Below are 21220 nucleotides of genomic sequence, written 5' to 3'. Positions count from 1 at the left end.
TGTGACTGTGGACAGGGCTGTTTAAAAAAATTTACAGTCTGAGCCTCAACAATGGTTTCCTCAATCGATCCTCCTCTTGGAAAATTGACTCTGGGACCGCCACTGCCCAGAGGAACAGGCAGTAAATCTCGGGTTGGCGAAAGGGCTTAACAGTTGCCTGGCTGAGCCCGTGTGCCTGGCTTCCTCACGTCCTTGTGGCCCAGCCGGAGACCACTAGAGTGTTCTCTATCCCCTAAAAGGCTCATTGTCAAAGCCCGAAACTTGACCTCCAATCTCACCTCCAAGGAGGGCTGAAGATGATCTTGGGAAGTGTCTTTTTCCTCTAGGAATGATTTACTGAAGGCCCATTCTCCCTCCTGCCTTTTGCTGGGTGCTGGGAATTTCAGAAGTCAGAGTTACAGTGCTTCGTGGAAAGACCTGGCTCCTGCGAGAACTGGGAAGTATCAGTGCAAAAAAAGCCCCTGTACCCGGCCTGTATTTCCCCTGTGAGCTGGGCCTTGCCCCTTTGCTCATTCAATGACCTCTTTAAGACTGGAAGGGTCTCTGAGCCCTGCGGCCACAGGCCCTGTCAGCTCTGCATTCTGCAGCCTCTGCACCAGGGTAGGTCCCTGTTGGGAGTGCTGAAACTCCTTTACCTCTTTTTGTACCTGTTTTCGTTTAAACAAGGGATGCCAGTGTTCACAGTTTTGAGCTCCTGGAGACTGGCACCCCTGTGCCACCTGCTCCCACCAGCCGTCACCCCGTGTCCTTTGATGGGCTGCTTCCTGCACCGTGATCTCTTCTCGCTCCTTTCAAAGTTTGGGCAGGGGCGTGGGGAAGTGAAGTCCTTCTGTAAAAACCACTCTCAACATTTCTTTAGGGAACAAGGCAAGACGAAACTTCTTTAGTTCCTGGGCTTCTTTTGAATTAATTGAATTCACAGAGAAAGAGTAATTGAAACAGTCATGATGAGGAAGATAGGAGGGTGAACGGTTTCCTGTAGCTTTTCCACTAGGTCTCAGCTTTCCAGAGACCTCCAGAAAAGAATAAGCAGGCCTGGAGCTTGCACAGGGGGATAAAGCACAGGAGCAGAAAATTCTGCAAAGGCTAGGGTGGTCTGTGGGATGCTGAGTGACTAACGTTGAGGTCCTATCTCATCCTGGCAGTAATTCACCAAAGGAACATGCCGTTCCTCTAGATTTCCATTTTAACATCCGCACAGGGATAGGGCCTGTTTCACAATTGAATTAGAGTCAGGTACGTTCTCCTGCCAGGGTGATATCCAGAGGAGGGCTTGGAAATAGAGCTGTTCAAAGACAGTTGGCCTCTGAGCCGAGTCATTTCATGGCTCACCCAAGAGAGGACACTTTGCTGCTACAGCTTTGCTACTGAGGGGAAGCCCTCCAGACCCCTCTGATGAGAAGATAAGTCCGGCTGAGGTTCTGGAAGAGGAAGTGAAACAAGTGTGGGGCTTGGGAGATGACGAGGAGCTGGGATGTCTTGCCTCATGTGGCAGGGGCGGAGGCTCTGGCATCCACGTGTGCTGGTTCCGGAAGGGACGCTGCCTTGAGACTCTCTTCTCAACGATGGGTGTTTGTGATGCACTCGGCCACGGTGTGGGTACCACGCCACCCGGGGCCTTTTAGGCGTAGTGGATACGGTCTTGGAAGCAGAGCATGGCTGAGCCGCAGGACCCCAGCCAAGGTGTTGGACCACACAGTGGCCCCCGGCCGGCCCCCTCTGGAGGGGTTCCCTGTACACATGGATCTTGGCCACGTTGCAATAATCTTTCTTTTTATCACTCTCAGATACTATATAGGGGATGCCATGAATATTCACGTACCTCTGGGACCTTCTGCAACATTACTTTCCCCTCAGCGTTTTATATGAAAATATCCATCCATACAGAAACATGGAAGGAACTGTGCAGTGAACACTCGCATACCCACCACCTAGATTTCCCCATTAACGTTCTGCTATACAGTGTTTGCTACTTTTTTTTTGCCACAGTAGAATCATGATTCTCCTATCATATTTTACTTTTATAAAACCAGCCCTGTCCCTCCCATGTCTCAGATGGAAACATCAAGGGGAAGATTATACAAAACAGCATCTTAGTGAAGCTGAGGCAGGAATCCAGGCATCCTGAGCTTAGGGAGGTAAAGGGAAAGGTAGGATTCCCAGCGTGGGAGCTACCAGGCGAGGTGCCAGGCCAGGCTTTGCTGCTAAAAAACCAGAGGGCATCTAAGATCTGTGTCCTGCCTGGAATGTCCCCAGGCCGACCTTGGACTGGGTGCTGCCTGCGATCTACTTCAGGACTGGGACCTTGGGCAAGTCGCTGGCCTAGGGTCCAAGAGATTGGTTTCTCACAGGGGAAGTGGGAATAAGAACACCCACCTCCCAAGACTGTTGTAAGATGAGTGAGGCATTGAGAAGCAAGACAAGGGCCCCAGTGGCACCTGGCAGGAGGTGGGCCCACGCAGGAAGTCAGACATCCTGAGTCCGGGTTCATGCGCACCTCTGTATGGCACCCCGCGTGCCTTGCTCATGGGGGGTCCATTCGTTATGCTGCGGAAATTACAGCTGTGTTGTGTTTAGAGATGGTGATAGTAGCAAGAGCAGTAGTGATTGTAAGGTTAAGGAAACCTGAAGCAAAGACAAAAACAACCAGAGATTTTAAATGTCCCAGTTTACAGCTCGGGCATTCTCTGTAGACATTTGTGGAAAAAGCTGTTACATCTGACTCCGCAGAAGAGAATTTTCTGGTTTATTGCTTCCCATAAAAGATGGAAGCGTGGAAGCTACGAGAGCGCTGCCCTCTGCAGCCCTTTGGAGACTCTGTGGGCCCCAAGGCCCCGGGCTTCCTGACTGTGGAGGCCACGGGGCCAGGAGCTCTGCCCTCCTGAGTTAGGTGACCTCCCCGGCCCGGACCGACACCTCTTACTCAGTGACTTCCTGCTGAGCATCTGGCAGTGGTGACAGCTCACGCCTGTCATCAGAAAGGATCAGATGAACTCAAGTCACAGATGCAGTGTTTCTAATTGAAAACCCCAGCAGGGTGGCCCTGCAAGAATCGGCTTCCCAAGCACCTGGGAGGCTCCATCCCCTCCCGGGGCTCATCTCAGGCTTCAGGCTCCTTGTAAATCAAGTGACACCGTTCAAGGTGCCTTTTGTGGCTTCGCGGAACTCTTCTGAGGAGGAGAATCCTCTCGGAGAGATGGGGATTTATTTTGGGATCCTCATCCTTTTCCATCCTTCTCTATTGCAGTTTTGAGCTGAGGGCTACTCGGGCGGGCTGTCAGCCTGCCGTGACGGTGGGTGGGGGGGGACAAGGGGATGTGTGAGAACATGCCAGGTGCTGTCACTCACGCCGCAGGGTGATGCTGATGTGACCTGACGAGTAGTGGATCCCTGAAGGGGGGGACAGTGAAGAACTTTCACTGCCTTTATTATTTTTAAAAATGTTGGTTTTTTACGATTATTAAAGGTTACTCTCCATTTATGGTTATTATAAAATATTGGCTCTCTTCCCCATGTTGTACAATACATCATTGAGCCTGTCTTATACCCAGTGGTTTGTACTTTTGGAGGTACAAACTATTGGGTGTAAGATAGGCTCACCACCTTTACTAAAAAGCTTTGGTCCAGGTAGGCTGGTATTTGGGACAGGTCACATGTGTGTAAGGCCAGCTTCTAGGAAGAGCTTCATGCAGTATAAGTTTAGAAAGCTGCAGAGCCAGAATTTGAACCGAAGTCTGATGTTTCTCAGGACAATACTTAGATCTTAACACAAGGTTTCATCTGATACATCAGTCATGACACTTCTTGCTGTCAAAAGCAGAAGACAATTCAAAATGCCTAAGGCATTGGGGGATTTATTAGAGGCTGTTTCTGCAGATAGGTTGGTGTCATCAGTGGACCAGCGATGTCACCAGGGGTCCAGTTTCCTTCCCTCCCCTTTCTCCCTTCGTGTGAGTACACGATTCTGGAAGAGATGGATATGGCCCTTGGTTCCCAGAATCCCTTGTTGCATCACCCCTTCTCAGCCGGTGTGTGTGTGTGTGTGTGTGTGTGTGTGTGTGTGTGTGTGTGTCTTTTTATTGACCGCCTCTCCCTTGTTCCCTGCTTCCTTCACTTTTAGAAACAATGGAAGAGGCCTTTCACTTTCCCGTTTTCTCTGTGGCTCCCGGACAGAGGACTTACTGGCCTTGGCTGGTGGTGGCTGAGATGGATGGGATCTCTCAGGCTTTGGGAGAGAGCGTGGGCCGGAGGGGGAGACAGGCGTGCGCAGTGCAAACCGCACAGAGTGGGATGAGGAGCCCTCGGTTGGAGGCACGTAGCGGGTGGGCCCCAAATACTGAATTTTGATGATCATTTTCTGCCCTTCCTAGGGCTCTAGAAAATAAACAAAGCCTGATTCCTTAGGCAAATCCTGAATCAATAGAAATTCACTGGGAGGGATTCACGGGATGAGAGCAGGGGAGGTGCTGCCTTCGGGCTGAAATGACAGAAGCAAACCTGCCCTTGCTTAGGTGGCAGGTGGTGGCCTGGAAGGTGGTCTGCGTCAGCCCATCCCCGTCTGGCCATTCGTGGGATCGTTCCCCGTCTTCCCCTTCCTGTTGGTGGATCTCTGACTCGTGATGGAAACCCGGGGCAGGGGGGCGCGGATGCTCCTTTCTCTCTGCTCAGCCTTGTTGCTCTCCTGTGGTGGGCGTCAGTTTCCAACTTGGAAAGCTGCAAGCAGCGTGCTGAAGAGTAGGAAAATGTGAGAACCAAGTGACTCTCCACCTAAAAAAGAAACCCACACTGCCCGTCCCCTCTTTAGTCCTGTGCTCTCACTGGGAAGCGTCCAGAGGATATTTTAGTTCTGGCGTCAAGTTCCGTGGTGAGAGAAGAGGGAGAAAAGGAAAACATCATTAGAAAATTTACGCGTGGCCCCGGACCAACCACATCTTCCCACTTGCTTCAAGAGAGACTGTTTCCAAGATGAGGCCAAGGTTACCTTCGGTAGCTGGCATCACTGGGTGTCCCTCGAGACACCCCTTCCACCCTCCTTCGGGTTCAAGCCGCAGCTGCAGCAGGCAGGGCAGTGTGGGTTCAGACTCTGCTGCAGTGACGGTGCCACCTCAAGCATGGGCCACGTCCATGGTCTCTCTGGCTCGGGGTGTTCCCGGTAGGTGGGAGCTGACGTGGCCCACCCAAAAGTGCAGCCTGGAATTTGGGGGAGTTCATGCTCCTGGGGCTACCCTCAGTCAGGGGGTGATGAGAGCCACAGCCCTTATCCTGCTGGAGGACAATTTTGGGAGGAATCTTGGGTGCATCTCCGAGCTTCCAGTGGGATGGTGTCCTAGTTGCCATGGCAGCAGCCATCATATACATCCTCCATTTATAACTTCCCTTATAGCTCCTGTTTCCCTTTCCCCATCTTGCTTTCCACGTGCCCTCACTCCTTCATCCTGGGATCCCCTTCAGAATAAACTACTTGCGCTCAAGTCTTTGTTTTGGACTTGGCTTTCAGGAAACGCAAACCAGGACGCCTCCCAACGTGGCAAATGCTGCATTGCAATCTAAATCATTACTACAATTTCACAGTGACATTTGAGGGTTTCCCTTGTTTGCCTGGGCCGGCCTCTGGGTATTTGGGGGGGGGGGGGTTGCACAGACTCTGTATCTCCACCATCAGGGGCCAGCCTTCACTCCTGGCAGCCTGTACTTGAACCCCTTGCAGAGAAAAGAAAGCTCTGGGTTTGGCTCTGTTCACCTTTGCGTGCTGGCTGCATTCCTGGACTCCCAGCATCCATGCCCTCCTTCCAGTTTCAAGCTCACTGGGAGAGAGTGGGCTAGGCTCTCTCCTGGGAGCTCTGCCTTGATTGGCTTGTCTCAGTTACAGGCACACCTGGGAACCAATCATCATGACCTGCAGGATGTGGGGCTTTGATTGGCCTGGCCCTTAGTGAATGAGTGAGTGATGTGCCACTCAGACCAGGTAGACAGGGTATGGGGGAGGGGTCGTTCCCCAAGGAAATTCCAAGGTTGATTCAAATTAGGGGAGAATGGGTGTCGGCAGGGAGGGGTGCAGGCACCACACTCCAGTTTAGTTAAAAAAATTAATTTCCTGATGGAGATTTATTGAATCCCTCCTCTATGCAAGTACTGGGGGCCAATAAGAAAAAATTCGTGTCATCAGGCAGCTTACAGTCTAATGGAAGAAATAAGAAACGTATACAGGTGTTGGAAGAGCATGTGTCATCTGAAGCTGCTATCTCCAAACTATTGGAGAATGGATATTTATTTAGAAATTGTGCGTAATTAATGTTGTAATATATATTATGTATACACATATTTAAGCCTTGTATCTAACTTTGTATTTGTAAATTTTTCTGTTTAAAAGGGGGAATTCCCTGGTGGTCCAGTGGTTAGGGCTCCGTGCTCTCACTGCCGAGGGCCCAGGTTCAATTCCTGGTCGGGGAACTAAGATCCCACAAGGTGTGTGGCCAGACAAAAAATTTAAAAAAAATTAAAAAAATAATAAAAGAAAAGAGGAACCTCAACATTACATAAGCTTCAGGCCCTACAAAACTTGGATCCACCCCTGACTTTTATATATCAAGAAACATAAAGTTAAGAGGAAGAAAATAAAGATTTTATTAATAGAGCAAAACATTTCAATTTTACTAGAGTATTATAATTATTAATACTGTTATGGTCTGTGAGTACTGTTTTATTGAGGACAACATGATTGAATATATTTAAATCATTTTTGAAAATATTAGTTCCATACTTTGAGGAACAGCCAGTTGGAAGTCTGTTTATTTTCATTTAAGGTTCAGTTTAATATTGACATTTAATGGCTGTCCTAACTGAAATAGATAATTCACCAAGATACACAGATCCAAATGGAAGAAAAGCATCATAGACCATACCTACTAAATCAAGACATTAATTTTTCAATTTCACCCACCAGTTATGCAAAAACTTTTGTTCACATCTTCCCATTTTTCCTGGTTTCAGTCAATTAATCATGCTACTTTTCGGAAGGTGTTGAATTTACGTATTTTTAACAAATGGATTCAAAACTCATTGAAACTCTTTGTGTGTGGAATGTTTTTAATCAGGTGACATAATTCTGCTTCCACGTTTTAAGGTGGAAAATATGATTGTTTTAGGTGCTGATTTCTGTCAATTTTGGAGGGTAACACAATTTCTTGATATTTGTTTTCAAAATGTTCTCTCCATAAAACAAATTTCTTTAGGAAAGTAGGTGCCTTTTCACCTGGTTGTTAAAATGTCACCTTGAAGGGTGTGTGTGTGTGTTCTGAAAATACCTGCTAGGTGCATCCTTAGCTGGTGGCCACAATGACTTCTCAGAAAAGGTGGGCATATTTGTAGCAGTTGTCTTTTTGTAAGAGAGAAATGTGTAATTCATCTTTAAGTTCAACAGTTTAAAAGAATTCTTTGCCAAAAGATAGTCGGTGAACATCCGTATGGTAGAAGATGGCATGATCATGCCCCCATCTCATTTCAAAATAGTGTTGTAAAGATTTTACTGTCTCAAATAATATCTGCAAATCTGCTCCACTGAGTACACGTAAAGGGCCCTATGCCGGACACTCTGAGAGCAAGTGAGCCCGGAGGGCCCCACATCCACCCTGCGCTCTGCCTTCAGGCCCCTCGCCTACCTTGGGTGACAGTGCCCTTCTATTACATTAATTATGGGGCATGCTGGCAGGTGGGCTCAGTGGTGGTGCTACTGTCAGCCTGCATTATAAATATTAAATATGTAATAAGATTGGCACGTGATACAGACGTGGGGGTTCTCATATTTTCTTCCCACTCTTCAGTAGGTCATATAGCCCAGCCTCCTGGGGTATACAACTCTACCCGAGATTTTTTTAAAAATCCAAGCTCAAGGACTTTAGTAGTCAGATTATTCAGGCCTTTCAGTTTTCAGATGCAGCAACTGAGTTAAAGTGATTCAACTTCCCAGCAGCCCACAGCTAGGGACGGATCTGGCCCTAGAATCCCAAGTCACCAGATGCCCAAGATGGCGAAGTCCTGAGACCAGAAGCCCAGTCCCCAGGGTCCTTGGAACACACCCGTTTGCTTTCGTTAGTAGGGCAGTGAAGAAAGATGGAGCTGTTTGGAAGAGAGGAAGCTCTGAAACCTGGCTGCTGGGACCTGGTCTTCTCAAGCCTTTCGAGGCAGATGCAGGAGGAAGCGTCTCAGGGCGGCCAGCCAGCTCCGTGGATGCCGGAGCACGCCTCCTGCAGGGGCTTGTGCTCAGCAAGGGGCCTTCCCCTTCCCTGCGGACGGGACCCAGAGGTGGAGAGATCAAGCAGAGCGCTGTCCTGGGAACTTGAAGGTGCTCAGCGACCGACGTCTGTGAACAAATGGGAAAAGAAACACCCAGCCCAGCGCTGGGCTGCGGAGCTGCCCGGACCCTACTGTGCACACAAGTCATCTGTTTAAATGCAGAGTCTCACGCGGGGGGTCTGATGCCACATTTCTAACAAGCTCCCAGGGGAGGCTGATGTGGCTGGTCCAGGGACCACACTTTGAGTAGCAAGACTATATAACGCAAACAGTTTTGGCCGGGAACCCCGAGCACTTGGATTCTGTTTTAGGTTTGCCACTAAAATTCCCAGGCCTGTCATTTAAACTTAGCCTTAAATCAAGGGGCATGACCCCTGAGGGAAGATGTAGGGGTCTTTCCTGGGAATTGGGCAGTGACTCCCCAGCCCCACCTTGAGGCAAGCGCTGTGACATTGTGGCTGTTGGACACCCACCGGGTTTCAGGCAGGGGTGGGGGGGGGGAGGGGCGCAGGGAGGAGAAAAGCCCAGACAGCCTGGGTCTCCTGGAGCCTGGGACAGGTGGGGGTCGCAGGGCGGGGGGAGCAGCGGAGACAGTCAGTGATGAGTCCGTCTGTGATGCGAGCTCTGAAGGAGAAGTAGCTCCGGGGCCTTGTGCTGAGGGGACGTCCTGGAAGGTCAGGAAGGCTGAGTGGAGGAAGGGGTTCTCCCTGGGAGCGGCCGGGGTCTCTCTGGGCTCTCCCACCTTGGCCTCCAAGTCTCACAACCAGACCTGCCTTGTTTTGCCCGACAGCCATGGCAGAACCTGCATCTGGGGCCAGTTCGGACTCTCGCCTTTGGGCTGGATGCTTTGGGCTGCCCTTGTTCCCAAGGCTACTTTGTCATGGGCTCTGCCGGCCTCTGTGTCCTGGGGAGGGTGTGTGGCCTGGGCTGTGAGGGTTGGTGTCAGGAGGGAAGGGGAGACACAGCAGCAGTCAGGACTTCTTGGGCTGCCCATTCCCTCCTGTGGGAGGGTTTGCACGGGGACAGGTCATGGGACCGGCCTCCTCGGATGCAGGACACGACTGGACAGCACTTGGTCCACAGCATGACCCAGAGCCCCGGCAGCCTGCTCCCGTTCTCCATCGGGACCCCAGCAGTGCTGGGCAGGGACCCTCTGCCCACGCCCTGCAGCCTCTCTCTGCCTCTTGTGCTTAGAAACATCGTCTTTTGGCAAATAACACTTGAAGCTGTTTTCTGGGGCCTGGGAGCAGCAGCTCAGACTCCACTGTGCTCCGTGCAGAGCCCTGCTCCGCGGCTGGGCGCTGCATTTCTCTCCAGCCCCCGGGAGATGCTCTTGCTGCGGCTGACCTTGCGCTCTGTGCAGGAGCCCTGCAGAGGGCGGGCATCGGCGGAAGGGCCCATATCTGTGTGCAGGTGGCCAGGGGTTACTGTTCCCTCTTCCCATTAGAGGGACCGAGAAACCTCAACCTTCCGTAGGGTTTTCCTCTCGAGTGGAGGTACGGCGCCTCGATACTGGGATGCGGTTTAAGTGCAGCCTGAGAGCTGCGTCTTGTGATCGCCATGGCGCAGCCGGAGGGCAGGAGATGGGGGACCCGCTGGGCAGGGCACGTAGATGCAGAGAGAGGAGAGGTTTACATGGAGTCTGTGGCCTCCCCGCAGCTCTGAGTTCTCTGGATCTGCCCTTCTCTGTCTTTCTGGAGCTTTGAGGCCGTGGAGGGACCCAGTGCCCAGGCCGTTCAGCCTCCGGCTTCTTCCTCTCCTGGCGGGTTTGGAGAGCTCGCAGCCTCTCCACAGTCTGTGCTCCTTTCCAAGGACCCAGAACCACTCAGAGCCACACTTTTCCTCCAGCTGGAGAATCCGTGTGAAGATCCACAAGCAAGGGCCAGCCCTGCCCTCCTCCCCCGTTCACCCACAGAGGGTGAGAACCTCGGCGGGTGGGGGGGTCAGGATGGTGGCCGTAGGGAGAGGGCGCTGGAGGGGCAGCTGCGCCCCACTCGTTTGCTGGAGAGTCCGCAGAAGGCGGTCTCAGGGCTGCAGGCTGATGCAAGCCCGCCCTCTGACCCCGGGGTGAAGACCCGGGGCGCCCAGAGTGGGGACAGCTGTGTAAACTGCAGGGTGGGGTATTTATAGCCCTGCTGAGCGCTCCGAGCCTGAACCGGCCTGAGGGCCGCAGCCAGTCCTGCCGCCATGGGCTCTGTCACTTGTTCTGTTCACTGAGTTTTCTGGACCTTCTGTCCTCAGGGTTGCATTAGGCTCTGCAAGACTCAGTCTCCTCACCTGCTGCCCTGATCCTCTGGGTGGTTCTCTCCATCCCAGTTTTCAAGAAGAAATGCTGTGTTCCAGATCTGGGGGAGGGGAGAGTTAACACGACCCTTCAAGGGGGCCTGCTGACCCCGGGAGGCCACTTCCCCTGGACTCCTGAGCTCTGGGACGAGGTGGGACACCCACAGCTGGGCTTTGGAGTCAGATCTGGGCTTGAGTCCCAGCTCGCTGCTTTACCCCATCAGTGAAATGGGCGAAACTCCGGGGGTAGCGCGGCGTGAGAAGGTGCAGGACGGCTGCGGGCACGTGGGCAGGGGCACAGTTCTGGTGCTGCTGCAGCAAACCTGCCTGTCTGCAGACCCTCATCTGAAGGGGGTCCTCCCCTCCTCAGAGGGCGGCAGCTCCACCTCTCCGCTGGGCCTGGGACCCCATGTGGGATGAGGGTGCACATGGGAGAAAGCGTGTTAGTCTTAGGGTGAAGCTGGAACGTGGGGCACCGAAGGAAATCCATTCTTGGGGTCAGAAAGCCTTGGGCTTTCCAAGCCCTGGTCATGGGGAGGCGGAGGGGGACAGGGAGACAGAGAGAGAGAGAGAGAGAGAGAGAGAGAGAGAGGGAGGGAGAGAGCGTGCACTAGCAAGCAGGACAGGACGAGGGCACAGCTCTGTAATGGAAACTTGGCTCCCAGCCTCACAGTCTCTCCTTCCTTAGTGTGTGTGCTTGAGTCTCAAGTTGAGGACCTCTTCCCCTCTAGCAGGCACCCCGCGCTATCTCCACGGCCCACCCCTGCCGCCCTGCTCGGAGCTGGTGACATGTGACATGTGAGCCCGCTGCCTCCCTCTTCACCGCCCCCACCCACTCCCTGACTAATTAGGCCAGCTCGCCACTCCCAGGGCCTGGCAGGCAGAGCCAGGCACGCGGTGGATGGGGGCCAAGGGCTTTTGTTGACGTTGCTCAAGTGTAGCTTCGAGGAGCAGCCCCTGCCGAGCCAAGAAGTCCAGGGAAGCGGGGGGTGGGGGGGGGTTGGTGGTGATGAGCGGAGAGCAGCGGGCGCCTCCCCCAATCCCCTCTGCCTTCCCCACTGCCCACCCACTCCTCCTCCCTAAATCCAAGACTGTAACCCTCCATGTTGTGACCAAGGGGCCAGCTGAGTCCCTGAGAAATCCACGCTCAGCCGAGCGGCCTGCATCCAGTGGGGTTTCAGGACCGTTTTCTTTTGTGTGTGTGACGCTGTCACGGGGTGATGCTCCTGACTTGCCACTGTTCCTAATAGTTTCTGGGGGAAGTAGGTCCAGTGAGACTGTCTCCTCCCCTCACCTATTGTAAGGTGCAGGCTGCATTGTGGATCTGTCTTGCTATAGCTGAGAAATATGGCCAGATGGATTTCACCCTCTGCAGGGATCTACCAAGAATGTGGCTTTTGGGGTCACCAGACCTGGGTTCAGGTCCCCATTCTGCTCCTCTTTGCTTGCTGTGTGACCTTGGGCAAGTCTTTTAACCTCTTTGCGCTTCGGTTTCCTTATTTGCAAGTGGAGTTAATAGTTCAAAATAAGATGTTAAGATGAAACATGGCGAAGAGTGGCAAGTTCTTTGCACATAATAGACACTCAATAAATGGCTGTCATGTTGATTATTAACTGGCAGTGGATGTGGCCACGGGTGGGTTCTGAGTTTAGGCAGATCACTTCTATTCTGACTTATTTACTCCAAAGGTAAGTTGACCCGAGAACCAACTGCCCTTTCCTACCTTACCAGCAGTTTTGGGGTTTTTTTTGACTTTTTTTTTTTGGCTGCGTTGGGTCTTCATTGCTTTGCGCAGGCTTTCTCTAGTTGCGGCGAGCGGGGGCTACTCTTCGTTGCAGTGCTCGGGCTTCTCATTGCGGTGGCTTCTGTTGTGGAGCACCGGCTTTAGGCGCATGGGCCTCAGTAGTTGTGGCATGCAGGCTCAGTAGTTGTGGCTCATGGTCTTTAGAGCACAGGCTCAGTAGTTGTGGCGCACGGGCTTAGTTGCTCCGCAGCATGTGGGATCTTCCTGGACCAGGGCTCGAACCTGTGTCCCCTGCATTGGCAGGTGGATTCTTAACCACTGCGCCACCAGGGAAGTCCCTCACCAGCAGTTTTGTGAGGACAAAGAGAATGGGGTGTAATATCGTCACACGTGGTCCTCAGTGAGAAATGAGTAAACGCAATGCTTTGCTTTCATCATTCTCATTTTCTCAGACTCTGGTCTCCACATCTGTATATCAGTGGTCAGTGGTCATGTATGTTTTTTGGAGATAAAAGTTTGTAGGTTTTGGAATCCAGAGGCGCTGCCTTAATGGTCTCTAATTCCTGGAGCTATTGAATCATCATGTAAAAAAGTCCTCTAATTTTCTGCTACAATAGCTGGCTTTATTTTTATATCTCTTAATTGGTATCAGCTTTTCTCTCAGAATTACAGAACCATGGAAATTTGGCCTAAGCAGGAACTTTGCAAGTCACTGGAAGGGATGCTTTTGCTTCTTTGCAGATTTTTAGAATCTTCCTGGAAGGCAGCTGTGCTCACCACTATACAAACAACGCACATTGGGATCTTCCTGAATGTTAGGATTGCAGCACCACAGAGCACTTTTCTTTAACCCAGATTACAAGAAGAGCAGAACGGCCAATCTGTTGGTCTCGTGTAGGCTGGAAGATGCCATCGGCATCCTGCCCGCATCACTTTGTCCTCATGTCTTCAGTGCACATGGGCACTGTCCAACTTTCAGCACCTGCGTCTCATTATCTAAGGCCTTTTACTGGGTCCCAGAGCCCACTTTGGTTGGAAGTGCCAGGGAATTAATGTCCCCTGGGAACAGCCTACATTCAACCCATGGCAGACCAAGAACAGGTAGATAAATACCCCAGCTCCCTCACCCCTTAGGTGTCTGAGTTGCATGTCTACACTGGCCCCCAGAGATTTCCAGAGGGGTCAAGTGCTAGTTCACCCATTTTAGCAATGGACTTGAAACACACCTCCAATGGCTGGCTCCCCGGCCCTGTCCCACCACGGCTGCTTCCTGAGATCACCCCCCATGTAAACCACCTGTGCTCAAATCCTTGTCCTCAGGGGCTGCTTCTGCGGAATCCCAACCTGAGACAAACGGGGTGTCCTTCTCCACACTCTTAGATCCTTTATGATAATATGGTGTAATATTCACATTTTAGGTCTGCCTGTTGATTTTAAGGCAACTGACCTTATTCCTTCTTTATGAGTTTTTTGCAGTTTTTTTTCTCTGCTTGTCACTGTTCTTAATCCTAAGAATTAACCATTCAGGTGAACAAGACTACACAAATGCCTTGCTTTGACCTTGAAATATCTTTGGGATTGTCCTCACAATTATGGCTATATATATATCTGGCCATCATGTAGGTTTCTGTATTTCAGAGTCTTAAGTTATTGTTTATTCTAGTTGGGCCCCATGTTCTACATTTTTTGGAGAATAAACCTAGGGGCTGTCCTAGCTAATGTGTAAAAGTTGTAATTAGCTACTTGATAATTTTACATGTGGAGCAGGTTCCATTTGACTGAGGAAGACCTCAGTTTGTGAGCTGCGGATGTTACTGTGTGTCCTGTTGGCTTTAGGTGAGACGCCTACAAGCACTGTGATTTCCAGAAACTTCCATGAGTTTTACTTTACCCATCCACAAAGTGGGAATGGTTAACTCTGACACACACTTACTGAGTACCTACTCTGAGCCAGCTGTGATTAGGTGTCAGACAGACAGCAGTGGACAAAGAGACGGTGCCCAGGCTCCCTCTTTCTTTCCTGAGCATTGTCATTGAGGTTCCAATTATATAATGAAAGTGACATCATTTAGGAAACTCTTCACTGACCATTTCAGAACACTGTGCTGGTGTGGCTCGGTGGGTCGCACCCTCTGGCCTTTTGTGAAGGCCGCTGGGCCCATGAATTAGAACCTTGTCTCGTTCTTAGATCCATTTTCTGACCACAGCAACTCTGGACACTCGAGAGGTAGCCAAAGCCTCATGTCACATCTTTCTTGAGTTCCAAGCCACTAGAAAGAGCCATCTGTGCTTGCTGTTTCCACATCCCAGTGACCCTCTGAGGTCCCGCTGTGTTGTGTCATTGCATTTGTCTTACATGATTTGTCCATGGCGGTCAAGGCCATCGGCCACGCTTTCCTTTTTGAAATTCTCTTTCTGCTTACCTTCTGTGACACCACTTCCCTTGCTCTTTTCCTTCCTTTCATGATCTTTTGCTGAATGCTTTGACTCTACCTGCTCTCTGAAGGAATGTTGAGTTTCCCATGGTTTCTTCTTCCATTCCCTTCTCTTGAGGAAACTGCATCCATACACATGCCATACTCTTCCCTATTTGCTTATGATTCTCCTGATGTTCTGCGTAGCTTAGCTGTCTGCCCTGTGGTGTCTGCACCCCCATTACCCAGGCAGCACACTGCCCTGTGGATGGTCCACAGACACTTCAGATCCAACATGTCCTAAGCAGAAGCCACCATATTCTCCCCCAACGGGCCCTTCCGTCTCTGTTCTTTCTCCTGGCACTTCCATCCCCATGGTCATCTCAGCCGGAGACCTCAGCCCTAGTCACGCATTCAGTGATCGACTTTCGCCTTGTTCATGCTCTCATCTTGTGTTTACTGAAATCTTGTTATTTGGGATTCACTGGCCCAGGCTCTGGGCGTGTTGTTGTGGTGTCTTAGCCTGGATGACCCCGAGAAGCAGATCCTGAGCAGGTGTTCAGTGGCAGGTGGTGTATTTGGGAGGCTGTTCAGGGAAGTAGTGGTCACAGTAAAGGAGTAGATGCTGGTGGGTAGGTGCCAGTCACCCTGACTTAGTGCACCCAGCCGTGCCCTTTTTTCCCAAGTCCACGTTCAGTGAGGTCACGTTGGTAGCTCGAAATTGGACATGATGGGAATATTTACACCATGGAAATTGTCCAGTGGATACAAAACAAGGACTTTTTCACCTGGAGAGTTGGTTGTTCAACATTTCTCAGCATGTTATTGGGTGCAGGGAATTAAGACAGGGAAGGACAGCGGCCAATAAAGTGTGTTTTATCAGGAAAGTCACCTTTTAGACACCTGGACAGTCATCCCAGTGGAGAAAACTGGATTCCAGTGTAGAACACATATTTCAGAGTCATCCCACTGGAGCGTGAGGTGTTTATACACCACCCCCTCCCAGCCGTTGGCTGAGGGCTGCCGCTGTGGGACCCAGTAGGATCCAGGAGCCGAGAAAGCCCTTGGGAGCTAGGGGCAGGATGGTGAGCGACGGGGGTGAGAGGTCTAAGGAGTGTCTGCGGGACTGAGTGCTGGTGGCTGAAGGCGCTGGGCACCCAGCCTGGGGAAAGGTGACACCCAGCTGTTAGTGATGTGTGACTATGATCTCTTTCTCCCCAGACCTTGACTTCATGGACCTCATCGGGCAAGACAGACAGTGGACTGTTGGGAGGAAGTTAATGCAGGTGAATGACTCACTGACTTCAGAAGATGCAGGGCCGCGGAGCAGCAAGAACTGCACTGAACCAGGTAAGACGGCGGCTGCACTGGGGGCTTTGCGCTGTGGGCTGGGCTGCCGTTCTCTCTGGTGGAAGCCCAGGAAGGGCCGGATGCTGTGTTTTTCCTTTGAGTTCTAATCCAGAGAGACTCTGAGGATATTTAGGGGCAGGTGTCTAAGAAACTCAAAGGCAAGATCCCAGGGGACAATTCAAGTGTGTTTCTGCCTCTGTTTTCTTTCCCTCGGACAGTGGGGGAGAAGGTGAGTCAAAATACCGTTGTCAAATGTGGATGCTGGTGCTACCCAGAGAGACACTGAGTCAGGAGCAGGATGGCTGAGGACGTGCTGTGGCGTCTTCGCTTTGATGCCTGGAATCCTCTCTGGCTGGTTGTTAATCGGGAGCCTTGTTTCTGTCACAGTTAAAGGCACAGGTGTTGCACCAGATGCTCGCCTGTGATGTTGAGCTCCTTGGAAGAAGTGAATGTTTGTTTATCAGCTATTATGTTTGATAGCTATTGTGCCTTTCCTCAGAACATTTTATGTCTGATGTTTCTGAACTTTAAGGGAAAATTAACATCGGGGGATGAAGAGGACTTGGAATGATAAGGACTCAGCTCAGCTACATCTCAGGAAATGGCAGGTACCCTCTGGATGGCTGAGGTCCTGCTCCTTTAGACCAGGGGTCAGCAACCTTGTCCCGGGAAGGGCCAGACAGCAGTATTTTAGGCTTTGTAGACTCGTTACTGTGTCTATTGTATATTTTAAAAGATTTTTATAATCCTTTAAAAATTTAAAAAACCATTCTTAGCTCGCGAGCTGTGGGATGTACCAGGCCTGTGGCCACTTTGTCAACCCTGACATGGAGTTCTCAGATCTTGGGGGGGGTCTTCCTTCCCTACCTGGCCGGGTCTTGGGTCTCAAGTGTGTGGTGAGCTCGACCACACAGTGATCCCACATGCAAAGGCCGGCCTCGTTTTGAGTGTCACCTTAGAAGGACATACACCATCTTCATTGCAGCCCAAAGAACCTTAGTCCTCGGAGTACAGAAGGTGAAATTGTGTGTCTGTGCTTTTTTGGGAAGGTAGATAGAGGTTCCCTTTCCCACAGCTGGAAGAACTAAAAATAGATTACCCCCTCCCGGCCAAAAAACAACCTACAACCCTACATGATCTGTATCCCTTAAGCTAGAGACTTTAAGGGTTCCTGTGGCTGTTATTAATGCTTGGAAGGAATACTCTTGGAAGTGAGTGAAGCATGTGGCAGCTGCGTGAGCTAGAAATGAAAACTGGGGATGGAGGTTTCAAGTGCCCCACTGTGCAGACAGAGAGAGCCACGTGTCTTCTGAGAGCTGGGCATGCAGGGGCCTGGCCTGAAGGGCAGGTCATTGCTGTGCCGGGAACCCTGTTTGCTGATCTGGTCTTACAGCCGAAGATTTGTCAACATCTCTGCAACTAGTAGGCAGGCGGTGACTGGGATGTCAGAGACAGGAGATTCAGTACTAGGGGGCCCAGCCGTTGCCTTGAGTGTACCTTCGTATGGGAAAGAATGGAGTCAGACAGATACAGTGCCCCGCTCTCGGGATTGGGGTCCAGCACTGCTCAGGGCCAGTGGTGATGGAGGGCTTCTGTTTCCTGTAGTTGGGATTGTGTGTTGGGGAGGTGGAGCTGTCTCTCTGTGAGTGGTGCTGCTTACTGTTTCAAGACATGCCGTTCTCAGAGTGACAGGTGTAAAAGAATAAAGCACGTGAAAGCCATCGCAAGAGAGGAGTGACTCAGCTCACAAGTAGAACAGAAGATGTCCAGGTTTCTAAAGAGAGCTCGAGCCCAGCACCTGCTGGTGTTGGCAGGGAGGGCACAGGGCAGGGAGGAGAGGAGAGCCTCCAGGAGGACAATGGCGGGGGGCGAATGAGAGCTCGTCGTGCTGCCGCGTGAGGCAGGTCCAAGAAGAACAAGGACACAGGAGGAACATCCTTGCTTTCCTCACCTGTGGACCACTACCACGGGCACTGGGCTTGATTTCTGGGGTCCTTGACTCCAAACCAGATTCTACAGGGAAGATGATCATGCCTGAAACAAGGGCCCTGTTCAAATCCTAGCACATCAGGGGCCTGCCTGGAGCCTCTGTCCTGCGTGAAGCCTGCTATGACCGTTCTGTTTTCTGAATGTTTTTGGTATAAAATATCTCTAACGACGCTGTCCGATATGGACATTCAGTGGCCCCTTAAGTTCAAATTAATTTAAATGAAATACAATTAAAAATTCAGATTCTCCGTTGCCCTAGCCACACATCAAATAGCCAGTGGCTGTGTGTGGTTCCTGGACAGCACAGAACATAGAACATTTCCGCCATCGCAGAAAGGTCCATTGGACAGGCTGGTCTTCAATGTCCATTTGTCTTTGGACGTATCTCCTGTCTTTCCAGCTCAGTTGCAAACATCTTGAGGACAGAGAGTGGATATGTAAATCCGAGAGCCCGTCTCCTACCTGGATCTTGGGGTCACACTCACCTGGGTTTGAATCTTGGCTGAGAAGCTGAGGGCAAGATAGTCAGACTCTCTGAGCCTCTGTGTGCTTCTCTGTGAGATGGAGGTGATCATTCCGACCTTCCGCGGCTGCTGTGAGGGTTGGGAGTGACGTCATCAGGCGTGTGTACCCAGCTTGGTGCCGCAGATGGAGGGTCCACAGTGGGACCTCACTCCCGAATTTCCCACTGTCTGCTGGGGGCACCCGTCCCTCCATCACACGAGCATCAAGGAACTAAATACATCCTCCAGCCCCTCGTCTCGGGGATGGGCAGATGTGGCCTGTCTGGGTCAGTCCTCAGGCGGCCCAGGCCCGAGCAGTGGCCTGCTGGGTGGAGAGGCTCAAGCACCATCTTGTGACAGAAGATCTCCCCGTGTTGTTGAGCTCAGTGCCTCTGAGGAGCCCTCTGTTTCTATAAGAACGTCATCAGGTCATCGGGACTTCCCCGGTGGTCCAGTGGTTAAGACTCCGCCTTCCGGTGCAGGGGGTGCGGGTTCGATCCCTGGTGGGGGAGCTAAGATCCCACATGCCGCGCGATGAGGCCAAAAAAAAAGAAAAAAAAAAAAAAGAGCGTCATCAAAACATTGTCACCCAGTTGCCTCGGTGCTCTTTCCAGAAAGCTGTCGGAAGTCTGCTTCTTACCCTTGGCTGAACAGATCTTTTATGAAGAAAGTTGAGAGCACTCAGAAGATCCTGATTTTGAGTTGAAACGCAACGGTATTCATCTTCTCTACCCCCAACCCGCTGGAGGATGAGGGGACCAAGCTGGCGTGAGCCAAGGCCCGGCCACAAGACGTTGCCCCGCTGCCCTGAAGGGTCCGGAGCGCCCTGTCCGTGGTGGGTGTCACCTGTACTGGGACGGCGTGGGGTTCTGCTCCCAGAGTCTCCTGTGTGGGGCCGGGAGGCGAACCATCTGGACCAGCCTCCTTCCTGTTTGTGACGGTGTCGCCGAGCGGGGCGCGCCCACAGGGGTGGTGTCAGGGCTCTGTCTGTGCCGAGGGCTGGGCGTTTACACGGGGGACCTGAGCATTTGGGGGCCAGGCTGGCCGTGGGAGCAACCGTGTCAGGGTCACAGATGGGAGTTAATTTGGCTCTTGTTGTAAAGTGTGCCTAGTGCTGCTCTGACGTCACAGGGCTTCTTGGGCTGTGTTCTCGGAACCCCTGGCTGGAGATGCCGTGGGTGTGAGTGAGGTTGATTCGGAGGCTGGTGATGGGGTGACCTGTGTTCTGGTCCTGAGAACGGTTGGCGGATGGGGCTGGCTTGCTTCGCAGACGTTCATTTCCTCACCTGGGAAACAGACCTGGGACTACTTTATCCCATTTGTCCCTTCCGTTGCACAACTGCAGTCGTTTCAAGCGATTTCAAGAATAGGAATTCACAAAATCTTCCACCCCCAAGACGCCCAGCTCCACTTCCCTTAGTAAATTACTTCTTTGCGTTCCCAGAATCCCATGTCCTACTGTCACCCTCCTTTTATCCTTCTCCCCCATCCATTTTCCTCTCCCTCCCCCTCCCCCTTCCCCTCCATCTCCTTCTCCCTACTCTTCTCCCTCTCCCTCCCCATCTCCATCTCCATCTCCATCTCCATCTCCATCTCTATCTCCCTCTCCCTCTCTCTGATAACCAGGAGCCCTGTGGGGCAGGGGCATTATTCAGTGGCAGTTCTGTCTTTGGTGGGTGTGGCAACCTTGAGATGGCTCACTCTTCATATGACAGCTGCCACTTTAATGACATGTTGGCTGAGAAATATTCCATGGTATATATGTGCCACATCTTCTTTATCCATTCATCTGTCGATGGACACTTAGGTTGCTTCCATGTCCTGGCTACTGTAAATAGAGCTGCAGTGAACATTGTGGTACATGACTCTTTTTGAATTATGGTTTTCTCAGGGTATATGCCCAGTAGTGGGATTGCTGGGTCATAGGGTAGTTCTATTTTTAGTTTTTGAAGGAACCTCCACACTGTTCTCCATAGTGGCTGTATCAGTTTACATTCCCTCCAACAGTGCAAGAGGGTTCCATTACTCAGCCATAAAAAGAAACGAAACTGAATTACTTGTAGTGAGGTGGATGGACCTAGAGTCTGTCATACAGAGTGAAGTAAGTCAGAAAGAGAAAAACAAATACCGTATGCTAACACATATATATGGAATCTAAAAAAATAAATAAATGGTTCTGAAGAACCTAGGGGCAGTACAGGAATAAAGACACAGACGTAGAGGATGGACTTGAGGATATGGGGAGGGGGAAGGGTAAGCTGGGACAAAGTGAGAGAGTGTCATGGACATATATACACTACCAAATGTAAAATAGATAGCTAGTGGGAAGCAGCCGCATAGCACAGGGAGATCAGCTCAGTGCTTTGTGACCACCTAGAGGGGTGGCATAGGGACGGTGGGAGGGAAATGCAAGAGGGAAGGAGATATGGGGACATATGTATATGTATAACTGATTCACTTTCTTTATAAAGCAGAAGCTAACACACCATTGTAAAGCAATTATACTCCAATAAAGATGTTTTAAAAAAAAAAAAAAAGACATGTTGTGTTTTTTTGGATTTTTTTTTTTTTTTAATGGCATTCTTCCCTTGCTCCTCCAAGACATGGTTTTGGTGAAAATTTGTAAGTTTTTCCTCTAGATCCG

At 51.2% G+C, this 21220-nt stretch overlaps 1 protein-coding gene across 4 annotated transcripts in view; it reads left to right on the top strand.

Moving 5' to 3' along the window:
* Nucleotides 1-21220, top strand: part of SLC24A3 (solute carrier family 24 member 3) — a 470474-nt gene that overhangs the window by 52139 nt on the left and 397115 nt on the right. For all 4 annotated transcript variants that reach the window (XM_082359545.1, XM_082359542.1, XM_082359543.1 and 1 more), the window contains exon 2: nucleotides 15956-16084. In XM_082359545.1, coding sequence (XP_082215671.1) covers nucleotides 15956-16084 — 129 coding nt within the window. The remainder of the gene's footprint in view (nucleotides 1-15955; nucleotides 16085-21220) is intronic.

Source organism: Balaenoptera borealis, assembly GCF_965194805.1.
Source record: "Balaenoptera borealis genome assembly, chromosome: 16".
In the NCBI taxonomy this organism is placed as follows: Eukaryota; Metazoa; Chordata; class Mammalia; order Artiodactyla; family Balaenopteridae; genus Balaenoptera; species Balaenoptera borealis.
Note: the sequence above shows the minus strand (reverse complement) of the source record. Positions and strands in the feature narration are given on the sequence as shown.